We start from the raw sequence: 17,911 nt of genomic DNA, 5'->3' as shown, positions 1-17,911 counted from the left end.
ATGTGTCAGCTTCATTCCCTGGCTGGCTCCTCTCACAGCTGCAAACAGCTATAGCTGCTCCAAGCATCATTTGAATGTGAAACGTTTCTGAGGAAGAAAGAACTTCACTTTCACAAGACTGAGAGGGTACCCCTCTCATATTCTGATGCTGGGCAAGCCCGTGGCCAGCCTCCTTGGAAGCACAGGGCTGATAATGAGGGTAGATCCTATACCTAGTCAGGTTCATTGAGGGTAAGGAGAAGTTGGATGTTGGGTAGGCAAGCAATGGTTTCTCCATTGGAAAATAATGGAAGGCCTAAAGAATTTACAAATGCAAATAATTACCCCCTAAACTAAGAATACCCTTGTGTATTTTCTGGTTAAAAACAAAACCAAAGCATCATCTTCAGGTAGGTACGTGTTGCAGTACTACTGGAAATGTGATGTCCTCCGTCCCACTCGTAGCTCCATCAACAGCCACCCTCATCCATGGACTGCCACGAGAGAGGCCAGCTCAAATAAATTTCTTTGAGTCTATAAGTGAAAATGGAAACAGAACACACTGACAGAGCAACATGAGATTCCAATTCTATTATTTCAGACACTAGAATTTATTCTAAAGAACACTTAAGACTGCCACAGTCAAGTTTTCCAAATCTTGCCTGCTCAGGCAGATTTGTTTATAATTCCCAAGGACCAGTTGGGCCCTTTTATATTCACAGGACAAGGAAATAATGCTACTTAAATCCATAGTCTCATCTGCCCTTTCTTCCCGGTACCCTTGTTTTCCTATCTAAAATCACACTTTGAAACCCAGCACAGGAGGGGGGAAACCTTAATCACACCGCAAACTGCCAGAAAACTGCAAGCCTGTTTACTAGAGTGACATTTTATTCACTTGTTGTGAATGTTCATTTGTTGTACGTTCTGCAAACTGCTGTCTTATGAAGATTACGTCTTATGTAATCTTCATAAGAACGCAGTAAGGACTACATTGTTTGGGGGAATATTAATTCCACAGCTATGAGGATGGTAGAAGTATAATAAAAGTAGTTATTTTTCATTAAAAGTATATCATTTATATTAACATGGAATGGGTTTGCTATTATTTTTAATGAATAATTTTAAAAATTTTGTTTTAGTTTCTAATATGGTAAATAGATAAAATCCAAATTTTAAATAGAAGCTATGTGGGATAATTTTTGAAAACGTACAGGGTCTTGAGACCAAAGAGTTTGAGAAGTGCTGCCTCAGTCCACATCAGTAACGCACAGAGGGTTCTGAGAGTGAGTGCTGTAGGTGGAAGCTGCCCTTCTGCCCCAATACGGGGGAGATACAAAGGGGCAATGCCCTCCTCTGGACAGACCCAGCGTGGACACATGCTGAGCACTCACAGGGGAGGTTGAGGCCACCTCTGTGGCCTGCAATGGGATCTCTTCAGACCTGTCACACTGGGGAAACAGAGGCACCTCCCTACCTTCCCGTTTTCATCTCCATTTATGGAAACTGACAGGCAAAATGACCAGCTTGAGGTCCCAAAAGGCATATGTGGGAGAACCAGGACTTGCATGTGTATTATGATGATCTATTTGCTTTCCCTTCAGCAAGTGACAAGCTCTTTGAGAGAAGAGAGCTTGTGTCCTGTTCCTCATTGCATTTCCGGCATGCACCATGCTGTGTGTTTGGCTCTGACTCCAAACCCAGGCCACCTGCTCCCCCTTGCCAAATGCCTGATCTACATGAGCCCACTCTCCACCCTGTCTTCCCACTCTGCATCACTCTCTCCAGACCTCTCCGATAGAGATGTTAACATGTAGAACTGAGCGCAGTGAGGCAATCATCTGAAGCAAACATTCATAAAAACATCCTCTGTACTGAATGCCTGGGCAGGCACACCTTTAACAATTGTTTTCTTTCTTAATCAAACCCTCCTGTTGACTTTAAATTACATCTTTATTTTTACTACCTCTGAAATGCATGAATGCTACCCTCCCCATTTTCAGCAAAGGTCATGTTGCTGGCCTTTTCTTCCACATCCAGCTTTATTTCAGAGTTGGGGGTAAATCCAGCAGCCCCCCCACCTGCTTAGTCCTGGGTGTCCTCTGTGTTCAGCCCTCTCCCTCTGCCCTTCCCAGTCACGGGATCCCTCCTTCTCCCAACCCCCAAGCACAGCTGGACCCAGTTTCCTGGCTTCTGTCCTACCCAACAGCCTCTGAAATAAGCTTACAAAACCCCTTTTGTTTTTGAAGGTTTTTCTCCCAGCTGGTAAATACAGAAAAACAAAATAGGATTTATAAAATAAAGCACACCATGGGGCAGTTATAGTTTCAGGAAAAAAAGCCATTATTTTACATAGAACAATTCTCTCTGGAGTTCATTAAAATGAAAATTAGCATAGGTCTGCTCTCACTTAAAATATTCTAGAAGGATTCCTTTAGGCCTAAAAATGAGCCCTATCCTAAATCTTCTCTCAGTAATTCTTCAGTTTTGCTCACCTTAACCCTCATTAAAAAACCATATCAATTGTTACCTGGCCTCTTCCCTTGGTCAAGTTAGCAGAAGGTGGAGAGGTAAGAGTTAGTTATTTAATTACATAATTTCCCCAGTGGGTATTCACATCAATTCCAGACTACAGTCTCTTTTATCTTAAAGTTTCCTTCTTCCTTACAGAGAGGTAAAGTCAATTTAAGTCATTTCCTGGCAAAGCTGGGTATACATGCTAATCTTAACAGCTCTAATAATTCATGACACTCCCCTCAGTCTGAATATAGGACAACCCTCTTTTAAAAGCACTGGCTCCTTGGAAATTGCATTTGAAGCTGTTTCGATACAAGGTGGTCTAATCCATAATCCTTTATTGGTAAGTTGCACTTGTGAGTGGGCAATGGCAAAGTATAGCAGGCTTTCTAGGAGGTTTTTTCAACAATGGTGCTTCATCAAGTGATTTACTGCATGAAATTTAATTGTATATATCTCAGCTCTTCCCATAAATTGCAAACAATAATAAAAAATCTTCTGTATTAAGTCAAATAATTGGAGAGCTAATACCCCATAGTGAGTTAGGAAGGTGATTTTTGGAGTCCAGCAGCCCTGGCTCTGCGCTGGACTGGCTCAAGGAGCTCGGCCAGCTACATAGCCCCTCCAACCTCAGTGTGTCCACTGTCTCACATAGGAGTGCTGTCAAGATTAAGTGGGACCAGCACTTGGAAACAAAGGTTTCCAAGAAAACAACATGTGATTCTAGTCTGCACCCACCCTTCTCCCAGAAGAAAAGTCCTACAGGGTGAAAAAGAAAGATGTAAATACCTCTATGAAGCTACTGACATCACTAAACTGATGAGCCCAGGTCCCTATCCATCATTTGGGATCCATTTTTAAAATCCATCAATATAAACAATTTCTCAGAGGCATAGTTTGAAATGAAAGCAGGAAATTTGGGACTAAATTGCCTTAAACGCACAGTTTAATGATGAAAACAATTCATAGAATTATGCACACAGCAAAAATCCTACCTTCATTCCATTCAAAAGGGATGAAGAGGCTGGATGCAGTGGCTCACACATAATCCCAGCACTTTGGGAGGCCGAGATGGGAGGATCACATGAGGCCAGGAGTTCGAAAGCAGCCTGGCCAACATGGTAAAACCCTGTCTCTACTAAAAACACAAAAATTAGCTGGGCATGGTGGTGGATGCCTGTAATTCCAGCTACTCTGGAGGCTGAGGCAGGAGAATTGCTTGAACCCAGGAGACAGAGGTTGCAGTGAGCCCAAATCACACCACTGTACTCCAGCCTGAGTGACAGAGTGAGTGAGACTCTGTCTCAAAAACAAAACAAAAAGGAATGAAGAAGCCTAAGAAACAAAAATTCATAATTGGATTGTTATATTTTTTTCAGTGGATTTATTTTATGTTTAAAGCCAAGAGTTATAAAGTCATCAACTATTGGTCATAAAGAAAAGATGAGTGGCCATGGCTTGTTTCTGAACATTAATAATTCATGCACATCCTAAAATATCACTCAAGTCAACATCCCCTACATACTAACTTGGGTCACTTATGCACTCATTTTTTAAGTGGTGACTTCTTTAAGTGATGACTGCATCACTTAAAAAGTGCTTTTAGGTCAGAGCTATTAACAAGGAGAGGCCTTGTAATGGAGAGCTAATTGTAGGTCTTCCTTATTAATGGGAATAGAACATGGAAACCATTAGGACTGGCTTACAATGGGCAGATAGCCCACAGACGCAGCTGTTTGTAAGTTAGGAAATAGAATGGTATTATCACTTACACTATGTTAAAAGGAGACAAGAATATTCTTTGTCTTCTATGGCAGCAGAGAAAGGAAAAAGAGAAACTAGATCTTCAGAGCACCTTGATTTCTACACAGATTTCAGCAACCTCCACTGATAAACGCTAGTCCATGTGCCACTCTCTCCTTGCAAATAGATTTTTCTGGTCACCTGTTTATGTCAAGCCTGATCTCAGGGAGCTAGAAAAGTTCAGTTCTCCTCTAGAACAAGCCCTTGCTCACTTACAAAGTTCCCACTGAGCCCAGAAAGGCTGACAATGTCTTCCCCACATTGCCTTTCACAGCTTGCTGAGAAAAAGAATTCGCTAAATCTGAAAATGAGCCAGGCTTCGACTAACCGAAGTGTCTTAAAGCTCCCCCTACCCGCCCGCCTTTTTTTTTTTTTTTTTATGGTAACCAGCAAAACTCAACAGAGTTTGACTCGACAGGGCCAAAACTCAGTTACATTTGTGTGACTCTGCAAAGAGAAGTCAGCTATAGTAGGGAGAAAAGGAAGAAGGCAAGAAAAGGAGACTCGAGATGAGTTTACATCCAAGAGAAGCACAGATGTTTGTAATCTACCTAGAATAATGTGAAGCACCTGTCCAGCATGTATGCTCAGATCCTCCATTCATTAGCACAAGCTGAAAACATGAACTGCAAATTCTACACCAGCATCCTTTGCTTCCTCCATGACAGTGGGAGGTAGCAAGGGGAGTCCAACACTTCTCCATGACATAAGAAAGGCAGGAACAATACTGATGAGAATCAAATTGTGTGCCAAAAACAACTATTGGGGTATTTGCTGTCCTCATCATTTTAAACCATACAAAGTTCTTCCCAGTTGATGCAGATATGTTTCTTTCTTCAAATTAAAGCCAAAAAACTGATAGGCATTGGTGGTTCACACCTGTAACTCCAACACTTTCGGAGGCTAAGGTGGGAGGATTGCTTGAAGCCAGGAATTTGAGATCAGCATGGGCAACATAGCAAAACTCCATCTCCACAAAAAATTTTTAAAAAATTAACTGGGCATGGTGCCATATACCTGTAGTCCTAGCTACTTGGGAGGCTGAGGCAGGAGGGTTGCTTGAATCCAGGAGTTCGAGTGTGCAGTGAGCTATGATTGTGCCCCTGCACTCCAGCCTGAGCAACCGAGTGAGACTGTCTCTAAAAAACAAAACAAACAAAACAACCAAAAAACTTGCATATCTTGCAGAAGTCACTCCAGGGTTCATAGCACAGAATTAAAGCACTAAAATAGATCAATGCAGCATAAAGGCAATTAAAGTAAAACCATATGAGGAATGGGAAGCTGTTATGGATGGTTCTCTCCAAGTATAAACACTGATGAATGTGCTCACATCCTGCATGAAAAATCAGTAGGTCCCCACATCAAGACGAGGAGGAATATGTCATTATCTAGACTGAATGAAGTGTCTGGACAAGGCAGGCAAAATGAAGCAAAGGGCCAGGCAGAGGGTCAGCTAGGGAGGAGAGGTGGTGGGACACATACAAAGACAAATGGGGAAAAAAAAAGCTGTTAGAATCTTTCTGGAAAGTACAACTGGCAAGAGAAAGCAATTAGGCTGAGGTTGGCTCTGAAAAATCATGGAGCAGGTAAGCAAAATAGCTGGGTTATGGCTAGGGTAATCACTGGGATTGTTCCCAAAGGGGCACTGAGTAATGCCAACAAGAGGTTTGCTGCCAATGGCTGCCTTTTGACAAAATAGCTCCAGGATTCCCTTGACAGTTTTATTTCATCTGGACCAGTACTGTTGCAAGTGACCTGGAAGGAAGAAAGAGACAATCCTGGATTGGGGTATGATAGGAGTGGAGGTTCTTCAGTCCTTTAGAACAGAAATACTCCAAGTCAAATTCATGTTGGAGGTGGAGGTAGGACAGGCAGCATGTCTCTTCCAGGGTGGCCAAGGACTTTTCATGGAAATCTACTGAGAACTGAAACCTTTGTATCTTTAGCATCCTTTGGCATAGAATATTGGTCAGAGTCCTGACTACTACCATCACCATCCCCCACCCCTTATCTAATATACATTAGGTGGGGCAGGGCTTTAGTTGAGTAGAGGGCACAGGATTTAAGTCTACACTAGCTGAGGTCAATGAATTGAGTGTTGGGCTTCTGGGTGTACTCTTTAAGACCAACCTTCTCAGTCAGTAAGATATTAGAAGTCCTATTGCCAAAGCTGAGATTCCATTTTGGCACAGATTCTTTCGAATACTGCATTTTCTAAGAATCTAGGAGATGAAGGCAGTGGCTTTCTGGGACATGTGATGTAAAGCTAGAGAAGCAGTTTCATCCCACAAACATTTATAAGGCACTGAGCTAAGAGATACAGAGATGAGTAATATGTCTAGATGAGCTCCTTGAGGCTAGGTTCTGAGAATAGAACCTGCAAACAACTGCCAACGTGGCTGACGAGCTTCACGACAGGATTATGTAAGAAGAACGGTGAGAGCACAAGTGAGAGAAATATAATTTCTACCTAGGAAATTAAGGAAGGACTTCAGGATATCTCAGCACAGTCTTCAAGGATAAGTAGGATAAGGAAGTGAGAAAGGCTGCATGTTATAAGACACACACTGGGCAATTTAGATGAAGAGAGCAGCTCAGAACATGTCCCCCTAACACTTTAGTGCTCAACATGCAGGGGAGCTATTGGGCTACTTATTCAAATACCTCTAGACCTGTGGTTTTGGTCTTGGCTTTGGCATGTGGAAGGAAGAGGAGCCATGACAAGTATGCTATATTTCATCATATGAGATGGCCTAGGACATAAGAATGGTGAGGATTAGGGAATGCCTTCAGTAAAACCCTAGCCGACAAACATCATAGTCACATCTTCAAGAGAAAAAGTCCCCCTGCCCAACAAAAGCAAATTCAAAAATAGGAAGCTACCCTTGCTCCAAATGCATTTAAATCGACACAAAGATAAAGGAAGCATACAAAAGTAAGGTAATGTGACACCCTCAAAAGAACACAGTAATTCTCCACCAATAAATCCTAACCAAAAAGAAATCCTTGAAATGTCAGATAAAAAATTCAAAATATTGATTTTAAACACGCTTTATGAGATGCAAGAAAAATCTGAAAATGAATATAAGGAAATCAGAAAATCAATTCATGATATGAATGAAAAATTTACCAAGGAGATAGACATCTTAAAAAAATTCTGGAACTGAAAAATTCATTGAAGGAATTACAAAATATATTCAAAAGCTTCAGTAATAGACTAGACCAAGCAGAAAAAGGAATCTCAGAACTTGAAGGCAGGTCTTTTGAAATAATACAGTCAGGCAAAATATAAGGAAAAAAGAATGAACAAAGCTTTTGAGATATTTGGGACTATATAAAGCAACCAAACTTACAAATTATCAGTATTCCTGAGGGAAAAGAAAGACCAAAGACCTCTTTAAGGAAATAATTGATGAAAATTTCCCAAGTCTGGCAAGAAATTTGGACAGATCCTCCAGATATAGGAGGCCCAGCAATTCCCAGAAAAATACATTGCAAAAAGGACTTCACTGCAGCATATTATAATTAGACTGTCTAAAGTAAAAGTGAGCCAGGTGCGGTAGCTCATGCCTGTAATCCCAGCATTTTGGGAAGCTGAGGCAGGTGAATCACTTGAGTCAAGGAGTTTGAGACCGGCCTGTGCAACATGATGAAACCCAATCTCTACCAAAACAAACAAACAAACAAAAAATACAGAAAATTAGCTGGGTGTGGTGACATATGCCTGTAGTCCTAGCTACAGGGAGGCTGAGGTGGGAGGATTGCTTGAATCTGGGAGGCAGAGGTTGCAGTGAGCTGAGATTGCTCCACTGCACTCCAGCCTGGGTGACAGAGCATGACCTTGTCTCAAAAAAATATAAATAAATAAATAAATAAAGTAAAAGTGAAAGAATTTTAAAATCAGCAAGAGAAAAGCATCTAGTCACCTATAAAGAAAACCCCATCAGACTAACAGTGGATTTCTCAGCAGAAACCTCTTAGATAGAAGAGAATTGAATGACATTTTCAAAGTGCTGAAACACAAAGAAAAGAAAATGTCGACCAAGAATTTTATATCCAGAAAGAATAAACTTCATAAATGAAGGAGAAATAAATTCTCTCCCAGACAAGCAAATGCTGAGAGAATTTATTATCCCTAGACTGGCCTACCAGCAATGCTCAAAGGAGTCTTAAACATGGAAATGAAAGGCTGATATTCACCATTATGAAAACACAAAAGCTCACAGGTCTTATAAAGCAATCAAAGGATTAAGAGAAGAGAATGGAATGAATGGCAACAAGAGAGAATTCCACCAAACCACAGAGACAGAGAAAAAGAAAAAAACAAAGAATCTAGAAAACGACAACATGACAGGAACAAAACCTCACATACCAATATTAACCTTGAATGTAAATGCATTAAATGCTCCACTTAAAATATATAGATTGTCATAAAGGATTAAAAAAAGATCCAACTAGGCTGGATGCAGTGGCTCATGCCTGTAATCCCAGCACTTTGGGAGGCCGAGGCGGGTGGATCACAAGGTCAGGAGTTCGAGACCAGCCTGGCCAATATGGTGAAACTCCATCTCTACTAAAAATACAAAAATTGGCCGGGTGTGGTGGCGCTGTGCCTGTAGTCCCAGCTACTTGGGAGGCTGAGGCAGGAGAATCACTTGAACCCAGGAGGCGGAGGTTGCAGTGAGCTGAGATTGCACCACTGCACTTCAGCCTGGGTGACACAGCAAGACTCCATCTCAAAAAAAAAAAAAAAAAAAAAAAAAAAGATCCAACTATACGCTGCTTATAAGAAATTCACTTTACTTGTAGAGACATGTGTAGACTGAAAGTACAGAGGTGAGAAAAGATATTCCATGCAAACGGAAATCAAAAGTGAGCAGGAATCACTATACTTATATCAGATAAAACAGACTTTAAATCAAAAACCGTAAAGACAAAGAAGGTCATTATATAATGATAAAGGGATCAATTCAACAAGAGACTATAACAATTTTAATATATATGTACTCAACACTGGAGAACCCAGATTCATAAAACAAATATTACTAGACCTAAAGAAAGAGATAAACACCAATACAATAATAGTAGAGGACATCAACATCCCACTCACAGCATTAGACACGTTGTCAGGACAGAAAATCAACAAGAGACATTGGACTTAAGTTGGTCTTTAAGCCAAATGGACCTAACAGACATTTACAGAATATTCTACTCAACAACTGCAGAATATTCTAATTGTTCTTGATTGGTAGCCTCGAAGTCTTATGATATTACTTGGTTGAAAAACCAGTGGATAGCCATGATGGAATCAGTGACTATCAGTGGCAACTGTACTTGGTCATATTTTTCACCAAATCTGTCACTATTAGGGAACATCCTGAGTTGGCTTTTGCTTATGAAGCAAAAAGGACATGAGGAGGATGATTCTAACCTAAGACATAACCTGAGCTATCGATGGCTTCTTCAGTGTAGGGATACCTGAGTAGCCCACTAATTCATAGATTTATTCAACCCTGCAAAGACGCATGTAAGGAGACTTTGAAGTTTAAGAAAAGGGAAAAGAGAAGCAAAGATAGCAAGGGTGCAGTCTCCTCATGGAGGAAGATAAGGACCCTTAAAACTCACCCCCAAATCAAAAGCAAGACTAAGGGCAGGAAGGTGGAAAGATTTTCACATGACTAGCCACTAATAAAGTCATGAAATATTCCATAGTACATATTCTCTGGACCTGCCTCCCTCCCTGGCATTGAATATCAATAGGCTCTGCATTAATTCCTACCCTTGTTGCTCACCACATCCACAACGAGAGTGAGCATTTCATCAGTGACAGAGCCTTGGGCACAAATAAGCAATGTCTCTTGACCTTAATTTCATCTAATATGTTTTATCATCAATATCTCTCTTAGAATGCTCTATGCATAACTGAATCCAGTCACCAGTCACTTAAATCATTCAAAAGTCCTTAGAGCAATCAATGGCAAAACGAAAAATAATAAAACATAGGTCTCTCAAGGATTCAATTTCAACACAGGCTCTTTAAGGGTTCTTCTGATTTAAGCTATCACTACTAATGTACACAGTTGACCAAAACAATATTAGTAATTATGAGAATAGGACTATATTTAACATGAAATTAACAAATCAGTGGCAAAAGAAAAAAATAGGAAAAAGCAGAGCAAAGGTATTCAAGATTATGAATGATCCCTGTAGCCCTTTCCAAAACAAACAATTTTAAAAATCTGCAAATAATCACCTGGAGGTGATTATGTAACAGAAATGAAAACTAAATCTGAATTCAAAATGAGAAGAATGCAAGAGATAGTTTTTAAACTTGGTTTCTTTCCCATATATTAAATGTAAGCATAATGGAAAAAAAAATAACATATCCAAATTCTCCTCAATGAGCAGACAAATATTTACAGTGCCTGGATTTTTTTTTTTTTTTTTTTTTTTAGCAGATGCTCAAATAGAAGGATGCCATGTTAAACATAATGATTTAACAGAGTAAATGCTCTCCTGGTTTAAAGTGCCTGGAAGAGGAATCAAAGGATTAAAGAAGGACTGATTTATAACACAGGGGGAAAAGCACATTACTGTATGTCTCCTCTTTATATCATTTCTCTAATGATAACATGGAATAGTAAATCAGACTAGTATTGATTCAATCTCTTTTCTGCTCTAATTATGGCTTCTTCTTGTATCTTAGAAGAGGCTTTGAGAGGTTCCCCACTATTGTGAATCACAAACTGAAACCTCCTTAAATGTATAAAAGTCTAAAATTTACATTTGCTACCACGACACAATGTTTTCTGTTTTGTATATCTTCATTCTCTTCCTTCAAAATTATTTTTAAAAAAACACCTTTGAATGCAAGGCTCACATCTGCTGTGTCTCATTCATATGGTTCAATTCTCTGTACAAGAATACTTGATAGATCTCATTGTGCATCTGAAACATAATAATGTCCATTCTTTTGAATAGTAAGATGATGTATCTTTGTACATTAGGATAATCTTCGTCATTAGGGGAAATACTCTGAGTTGAATGTCTAATAATGGTGAAATATGTAAAGACATGTACATATGCATATATTCATCCATACTCTCTCATCTGGCACCCCTCCCACCAATGTTGCGAACAGCTCCTGTAGGTGCACAAGGTAGGTAGCTGGCTCTGGGGTAAAGCAAAAGATCACTGAATAAAATAAAGCCAAATGAGTAAAAGGAGAACCAAAAATATGTCCTTGGACACATTGAAACCATATTCTCTCCAGCTCTTCTAGTCACACACATACACATGAACACTAGACAAAGAAGGTCATTATATAATGATAAAGGGATCAATTAAGCAAGAGACTATAACAATTCTAAATATATGTGTGCGCCCAACAATTTTAAACATTCCCAGCCAGTGGAGCAGAAACCTCTTCTGTTGCTCCTCACACTGAAGACGGACGTTTTATCACAAACCCAGAACCACAGAAAACCTCACTGCTAAGTTAAACAACACTTTGGATGAGGAAACAACCTTTACAGCAGAGTTTATCAAACTCTTTTACTTATGTAGTCACTAAGAAAATGTTAAGATTCTGTTTTTCACGTACTTTAAGTTAGCATTCAAATTTTTTAATCATAATTTTAATTGTGAAGGCTGTAATTCTGGAATACTTGAATTATTAAAATTTTTAATTAAAACATATCACTCTTGAAATGTATCTCGTGAATACGACAGCAATTTGAAAAACACCTTCATCCATCAAAAAAAGGTGAACAAACTCTTCTTTAACAGTAAAAAAACGCTGTATTGTTATTTTTCTCCTTGAACTTGTTGTATTTCCATTCCATTTTCCCCAAACATTTTTCTCCAATATATTTTAATGCTAGAAAGGCTATTACTAATCTCCCTACTATACTTCTCTGTCAAGAAAAAGCATGTATAAAGTAATTTTTAAAATATTTCCTGTAACCATAAGGCTTTAAAATGTTCAATTGTAAGCAATCATTACTAATGCACAAAACTGGTCCAAAGAACATTAATAATTATTTATCAAAATGTCAATATGGTTAGCATGGAAAATATACTTTTATTAAAAATACATTTCTATGGAAATGGAGTTTGTTTATATTTCTCCCACTTAGTTCATACGCCTATGAAGAAGTATTTTCCACTGCTATATAATAAGGTAGAATTTAGCACCAATTCCATATCAATTCTTTTTTACCTTTATAGTTGTAAGCAGTAAGACACCTTGTTTACATAAATAATAAGGGAATGAAGGAGACATCATCAAAAAATATTTTCATCTATCATCTTATAGCTCCTTCAATATTGCTGAAAGCCAAGAAGTTAAAACTACATAACTTGAAAAATGATATGTTTCCTGGTCCTTATAATCACTCCCTTTACCAGTATGGACACTAGTATGTTCATAGTTCTTTGTGGGTGGAACAAGATCTCTGTACCCCAGGACAACACACTACTGTAAGACACAGGTGGGTAACAGGTGTGGTTTTCTCTGTCAAGCAGGAGCAGAGTGACAGTAAAAGGTGAGGTGGAAAAGGAGACGTGGCAACGTCAGTTTTGAAGCAAATCAGTTTTAAGAAAGGGAACTTATAGAAGTTGGGGGCCAGGAAATTGACTTCTTTAAATTATCCATGCCTTCACGGCTCATAGAAAGTCCTCACATCCTCCTATGCGCTGGACACCCCAGCTGCACCACCTCTTCCCTAGACAAACATGTTGTTGCCAGACATTCTGTTCATGTATAAGCTTTGTACACACAAAAATACACTTAGTTTAACACATGGATTCCCTTACAATATGTAAACCTGTAGCAGTTACTACAGGAAAAGTAATGAATTTTTTAAAAAAATAGAAACATAAATTTTGTTCAATCTACTTAAAAAGAGAGAAAATATCTAATCACAGTATCCTGAGAACATAGAAACCATACTCAACAAAGGGTTATAGTCCAATATACTTTATAATCTCAAAGAAAACCCTGGAAACAGCCCAAATGTTATTAAACAATAGGAAAACTGCTAAATGAATTATGCTACAGCCATATAATGGAAGTATATGTAACATTTTAATTTGAAGAACATATACTGGCATTAGAAAATATTCTTTATATGGTATTGAGTAAAAAAAAACCAAGCAGGCAACAAAGTTGTGAATAAAATTTTATATTAATTTATAAAAATATGTGTATAGAAAAAGACATCTAAGAAAATCTATTGAACTGTTTTCAGTGGTTATCCTTAAGTGATGTAGTTATGGACAACTTTCTTTTTTGTTGTATTGTTCTTTCCAATTTTTCTACAGAGGGCAGGCATTTCTCTCCCAGCGAGGGTTGGGGGAAGTTATAGTGGGAGGGGAAGAAGGTGGGGAAATAGGCTCCCTATCTCTGGGCTGCTGCATGTGGCTGTGGACTTCACAACCAGCCAGATGATGTCCAGCCAGGGTTGCCAATCAGAGCTTAAATCCACACTACCTAGTGTAGGGGTGCATCCCCATCAGAGGGAGCGCAATTTTCTTTCTACTCCTCCATGTAAGTTTTGATCATGTCTCTCCTTGACCAATTTGATCCTTTTACCATGGACTTCCATGGCTGGTTCCTTTAGGTCACTGATTTCATTCCCTCTACAGACAGGTGGAGCCAATGCAATCAGGTTCACATCATGCTAACCTCATGAAATATCCCAGCTCATGGGTGCAAGAAAGCTTTTAGTCAGCAAGTAAAATGCTATGCTATGGTTTGAATGTGTCCCCACCAAAAGTAAGTGTCGGAAACATAATCCCCAATGCAACAGTATTGGGAGGTGAGGCCTAATGAGAGGTGATCTAGCCATGAGGGCTCTGCCCCATGAATGGATGAATGCTGTTATCACAGGAGTGGGGCTTTGTTAGAAAAGGGTGCATTCAGTCCCCTTCTCTCTTCTCTGTTCCACCCTCTTTTTGTCCTTCTACCTTTGGGATGATGCAGCAAGAAGGCCCTCGCTAGATGTGGCCCCTTGATCTTGGACTTCTCAGCCTCCAGAACCATGAACTAATAAATTTCTGTTCATTATAAATCACCCAGTCTGTAGTATTCTGTTACAGCAGCACAAAACAAACTAAGACACTCTGTAAACCAATGTGGTTATCTGGGCCTTCAACGGGTAATATTGACTTCTGTGTTATTATACAATGTCCATCTCCTACCTCAGTACATGTGGAGGGATCTTGACAATGGTATCCAGACCACCTAGAGTTTCTGCAAAAGAAAAATTAAAAAGTTAAAAATAAATATTTAAACACTGAGAATATACACTGTACATGAATTTCTCTGTTAGTTTCTCTTTTCCCCAGGAATTCCTCTAATTATAAACTAGTCAATTCTCAATTATCTGCATGCAAGTCCTTCATATTTTAAAATCCTTTTCCCTTGAGAGCCCCAGAGATTTCCCTGGACCTTGCAAACTAGGAGGGGAAAGTTAAAAATTAGGGCACATTTCCCTATACAGATAAAAAATGAATAGTTAAATTCCTAATCTGAATCACTGAATCTAATTACAACTGACTAAGATATTATATTCTTGTAATAAAAATAGAGAAAGAAAAGCTGTTTCCTTGAAAATACTGTTTCAATATCCTCACACAATAATTCATACTTGTGAAAGGCTTTCAAGTTCACAAAGGACTTACATAACATCTCATTATTCTCATACACATTTGTGACATGGTAGATTAAACTTTTTTAAAAAAAATCACAGTGTAGTTACGATATCGATTGGAAGGCTCACATCCAAATCTCGTTAATCCAACCAGATGTTCAATACTTTGCCATTGTTTGTGGATTTTTCACACTATTGCTGCCTCTAATTTTAGAGATAATGAAAAGCTCACCAGTCTCTTCCCCAAAAAACTGTACTATTTCAATCCTTCCAACTTGTCTCCAGTCTTTCAGCTCAAATTGTGTTAACCCCTTTCTTCACTCCATAGAGTCAACAAGCCCTGTCTATCTGAATTATTTTCATTGGGGAAGAAGAAATGTCTCTTCCCACCTTGCTCAGAGATCAGAGAGAATAACAAACATGAAATATATATATATATATATATCAGAGAGTCAAGGCTAAGAACAGGCCTGGTAAGATCTGGGCTTGATGTGGCCAGCGGGGCAAAAGAGTGGATTTCACAAAGACAATTAATCAGTAGAACAGAAAGATGAGTTCAGCAGGGTTCTTGGTACTGTGAAGACAAGGCCAATGGAGGAAGATGAAGGACTGAAGTCGATGCTTAAGATGAGACAGGATGATAAGAAAGGGAAACTCTGAGATGCAGGTACAGGAAGCAGCTCAAAGGCCACACAGGCCAGCACAGCCCACCAGTTAGCACAGCAGGGACTGGCACCCAGGACGAGCTGGTGCTGCTCCCCAAGGAAAGGCAGTGACAGTGAACAACCAGATCAGCATGGTTTTCCCACAGGACAGAGGGATATATAGTCAACCAAGGCTGGCTAACAGTGCCCAGCTCTATAAGGCTAAGAGCAAGCTAGAAGAAAAGGAAAAGCAAAAAGGCCATCACACAGCAGCCACCATGAAACTACGCCTCTAAGTGTAGTAAGACTCCCAGGCACATGGGATAAGTGTGGAACCCAAGGCGAAGAGCATCCAAAGGTCAAGGGGAAAATGGCCTGCAGCTTTGTTGTAAGCACCCAGGACAGAATGGTAGCTGGGGAGAGGGCACCATGGAAGCATCAAGAAGGAAAGCAAAGAGAACCAGGTTCCAGTCCCAGCTCCGCTCCAGCTTGTGACACTGTGGGATGGGGGCAGGTCACTTATCCTCTGTAAGTTTCAGTTCCCTCATCTTTAGAAAGAAGACAATGACACCTTCCTCCCGGGATGCTTGTGAGGAGCTGATAGGATCATGATCATAAAGGGCCTGACACAGTCCTTAGATGCCAGTGCCAATTCCTGTCTCCCTTCTTTGATTCTCTCACTAAACACTGAACCAGGTCCTGGGCTAGGGACCTAGTGGTGAGAACAGACACGATCCGTGAATTCATGGAGTGCACATTGTCATTTCAAAGCATGATAAACGCCAGGAAGGAAAATACAGGGAATTAGGCAAGAGTGGAACAGGAGGTCCTACTGTGGACTGTGAGGTCAGGGCTTCCTGCTGGGGGCAATGAGACCACAAATGATTTATTTAAAGTAGATAAGGAGGGGTCACTCCAAGTGGAAGGAATAATAAGTTTGAAATGCTTGGAGAATCCCAACATCTTCCCTGACTCTGTCCTGCCACTTTGGTCCAAGCTGTCACCTTCTCTCACCTGGATGACTGTACCAGCTTCTGTCCTGGGCTTTCAGCTTTTGGGCTTGCCCCTGAAGCTGCAGTCTCTGCTTAACACAGTAGCCTGAGAGACCCTGTCAAGACCCAGATGAGAGCCATTTCCTCCACCCCAAATGACTCCCCATCTCATCCTTACAGAGTCCCACAAGGACTTTCTCCCTCACTCCAGCCCCCTGGCTCCTTGCTCTTTCTCAAAGCCATCAGATGTTTTCCCAACTAGGAGCCTCCCTTTTAGTAAGGTTTTCCGTGAATACCCTATTTAAATGGCAACTCCCCCTTCACTCCAAGCACCTTCTATCTTCTTCACCATTTTATGTTTTCCCTTTCTTAGCTCTTATCACTCTCTTTGCTGTCATGTATATTTTGTTTATTTATCTTGATTACTGGCTGTCATCTCTCCAAGAGTCTGTAAACTCTTGGATCTTTTTGCCTGTTTTGCTCACCATGTTATCCCTAACACTTGGAACAGTACCTGGCACATAGTAGGTACTCACTAAATATTTGCTGAATTAATGAAGTAAGAGGGAGCACAGTGTAGCTGAGTAACTGAAAGAAGATCAGTGTGGCTGAGATTCAGAGAGCAAGGACCCCTCTCTCTCATGAGGGTCTCAGAGGGGGATGACCCTCTCTCTCATGAGGGTGGCACAGCACAAGGCTGTGGGGCAGGTAGGAGCGAGGCCATGTAGGGCTGGACAGAACACAACAAGGACTTTTGTTTTTATCCTAATGGGATGCTATTCAGTGTTTTAACATGGCATGTCATGAAAAGATTGGGGTTTCCAAGGTGACACTACTTGGGAAAAAGAACTAGAGCAGACAAGGAAGGAGCAGTTAGGGGGGTGTTGCAGAAGTTCAGATAAAAAGAGAAGGCAGCTTATTCTGGAGAGGAGCTGGCAACAGAGGTAGAAAGAAGTGAACAGGCTTGACATATATTTAGGAGGTAAAAATGAGCAGAGCTTGGGTGACGGACTAGGTAAGATGGCAAATTACAGAAATGTATCAAGGATGACTCTAGATTTCAGGTTAATGCAACTGGACAGGTGATGACATCAACTGACCATTTAGAAACACCAGAGGTGAGTAAGGTTTGGCAGTGAGGTAGAGGTGGGGAAGAGCACACGGTCACTTTGAGCCTTGTTGAGCTGAGTGCCTGCGAGCCATTCAGGTGGAGATATTCAGTAGGTAGCTAAGTTGCGGGGTGTGGGTTTCAGAGCACTGGTATCGACTAGTGATATAAATGCGGGCATCACATTCTCAGAAATGGAGCTGAAGCTGT

The 17,911-nt window shown here is 40.2% G+C and overlaps 1 protein-coding gene across 2 annotated transcripts in view; it reads right to left on the bottom strand.

Annotated features, from left to right (window-relative positions):
• Window positions 1-17,911, bottom strand: part of ARFGEF3 (ARFGEF family member 3) — a 186,369-nt gene that overhangs the window by 162,969 nt on the left and 5,489 nt on the right. For both annotated transcript variants that reach the window (XM_024248774.3, XM_024248772.3), the window contains exon 2: window positions 14,506-14,557. In XM_024248774.3, the coding sequence (XP_024104542.2) occupies window positions 14,506-14,557 (52 nt within the window). The remainder of the gene's footprint in view (window positions 1-14,505; window positions 14,558-17,911) is intronic.

Source organism: Pongo abelii, chromosome 5 (assembly GCF_028885655.2).
Source record: "Pongo abelii isolate AG06213 chromosome 5, NHGRI_mPonAbe1-v2.0_pri, whole genome shotgun sequence".
Lineage (NCBI taxonomy): Eukaryota > Metazoa > Chordata > Mammalia > Primates > Hominidae > Pongo > Pongo abelii.
This window is presented reverse-complemented; position numbering and strand designations above follow the sequence as displayed.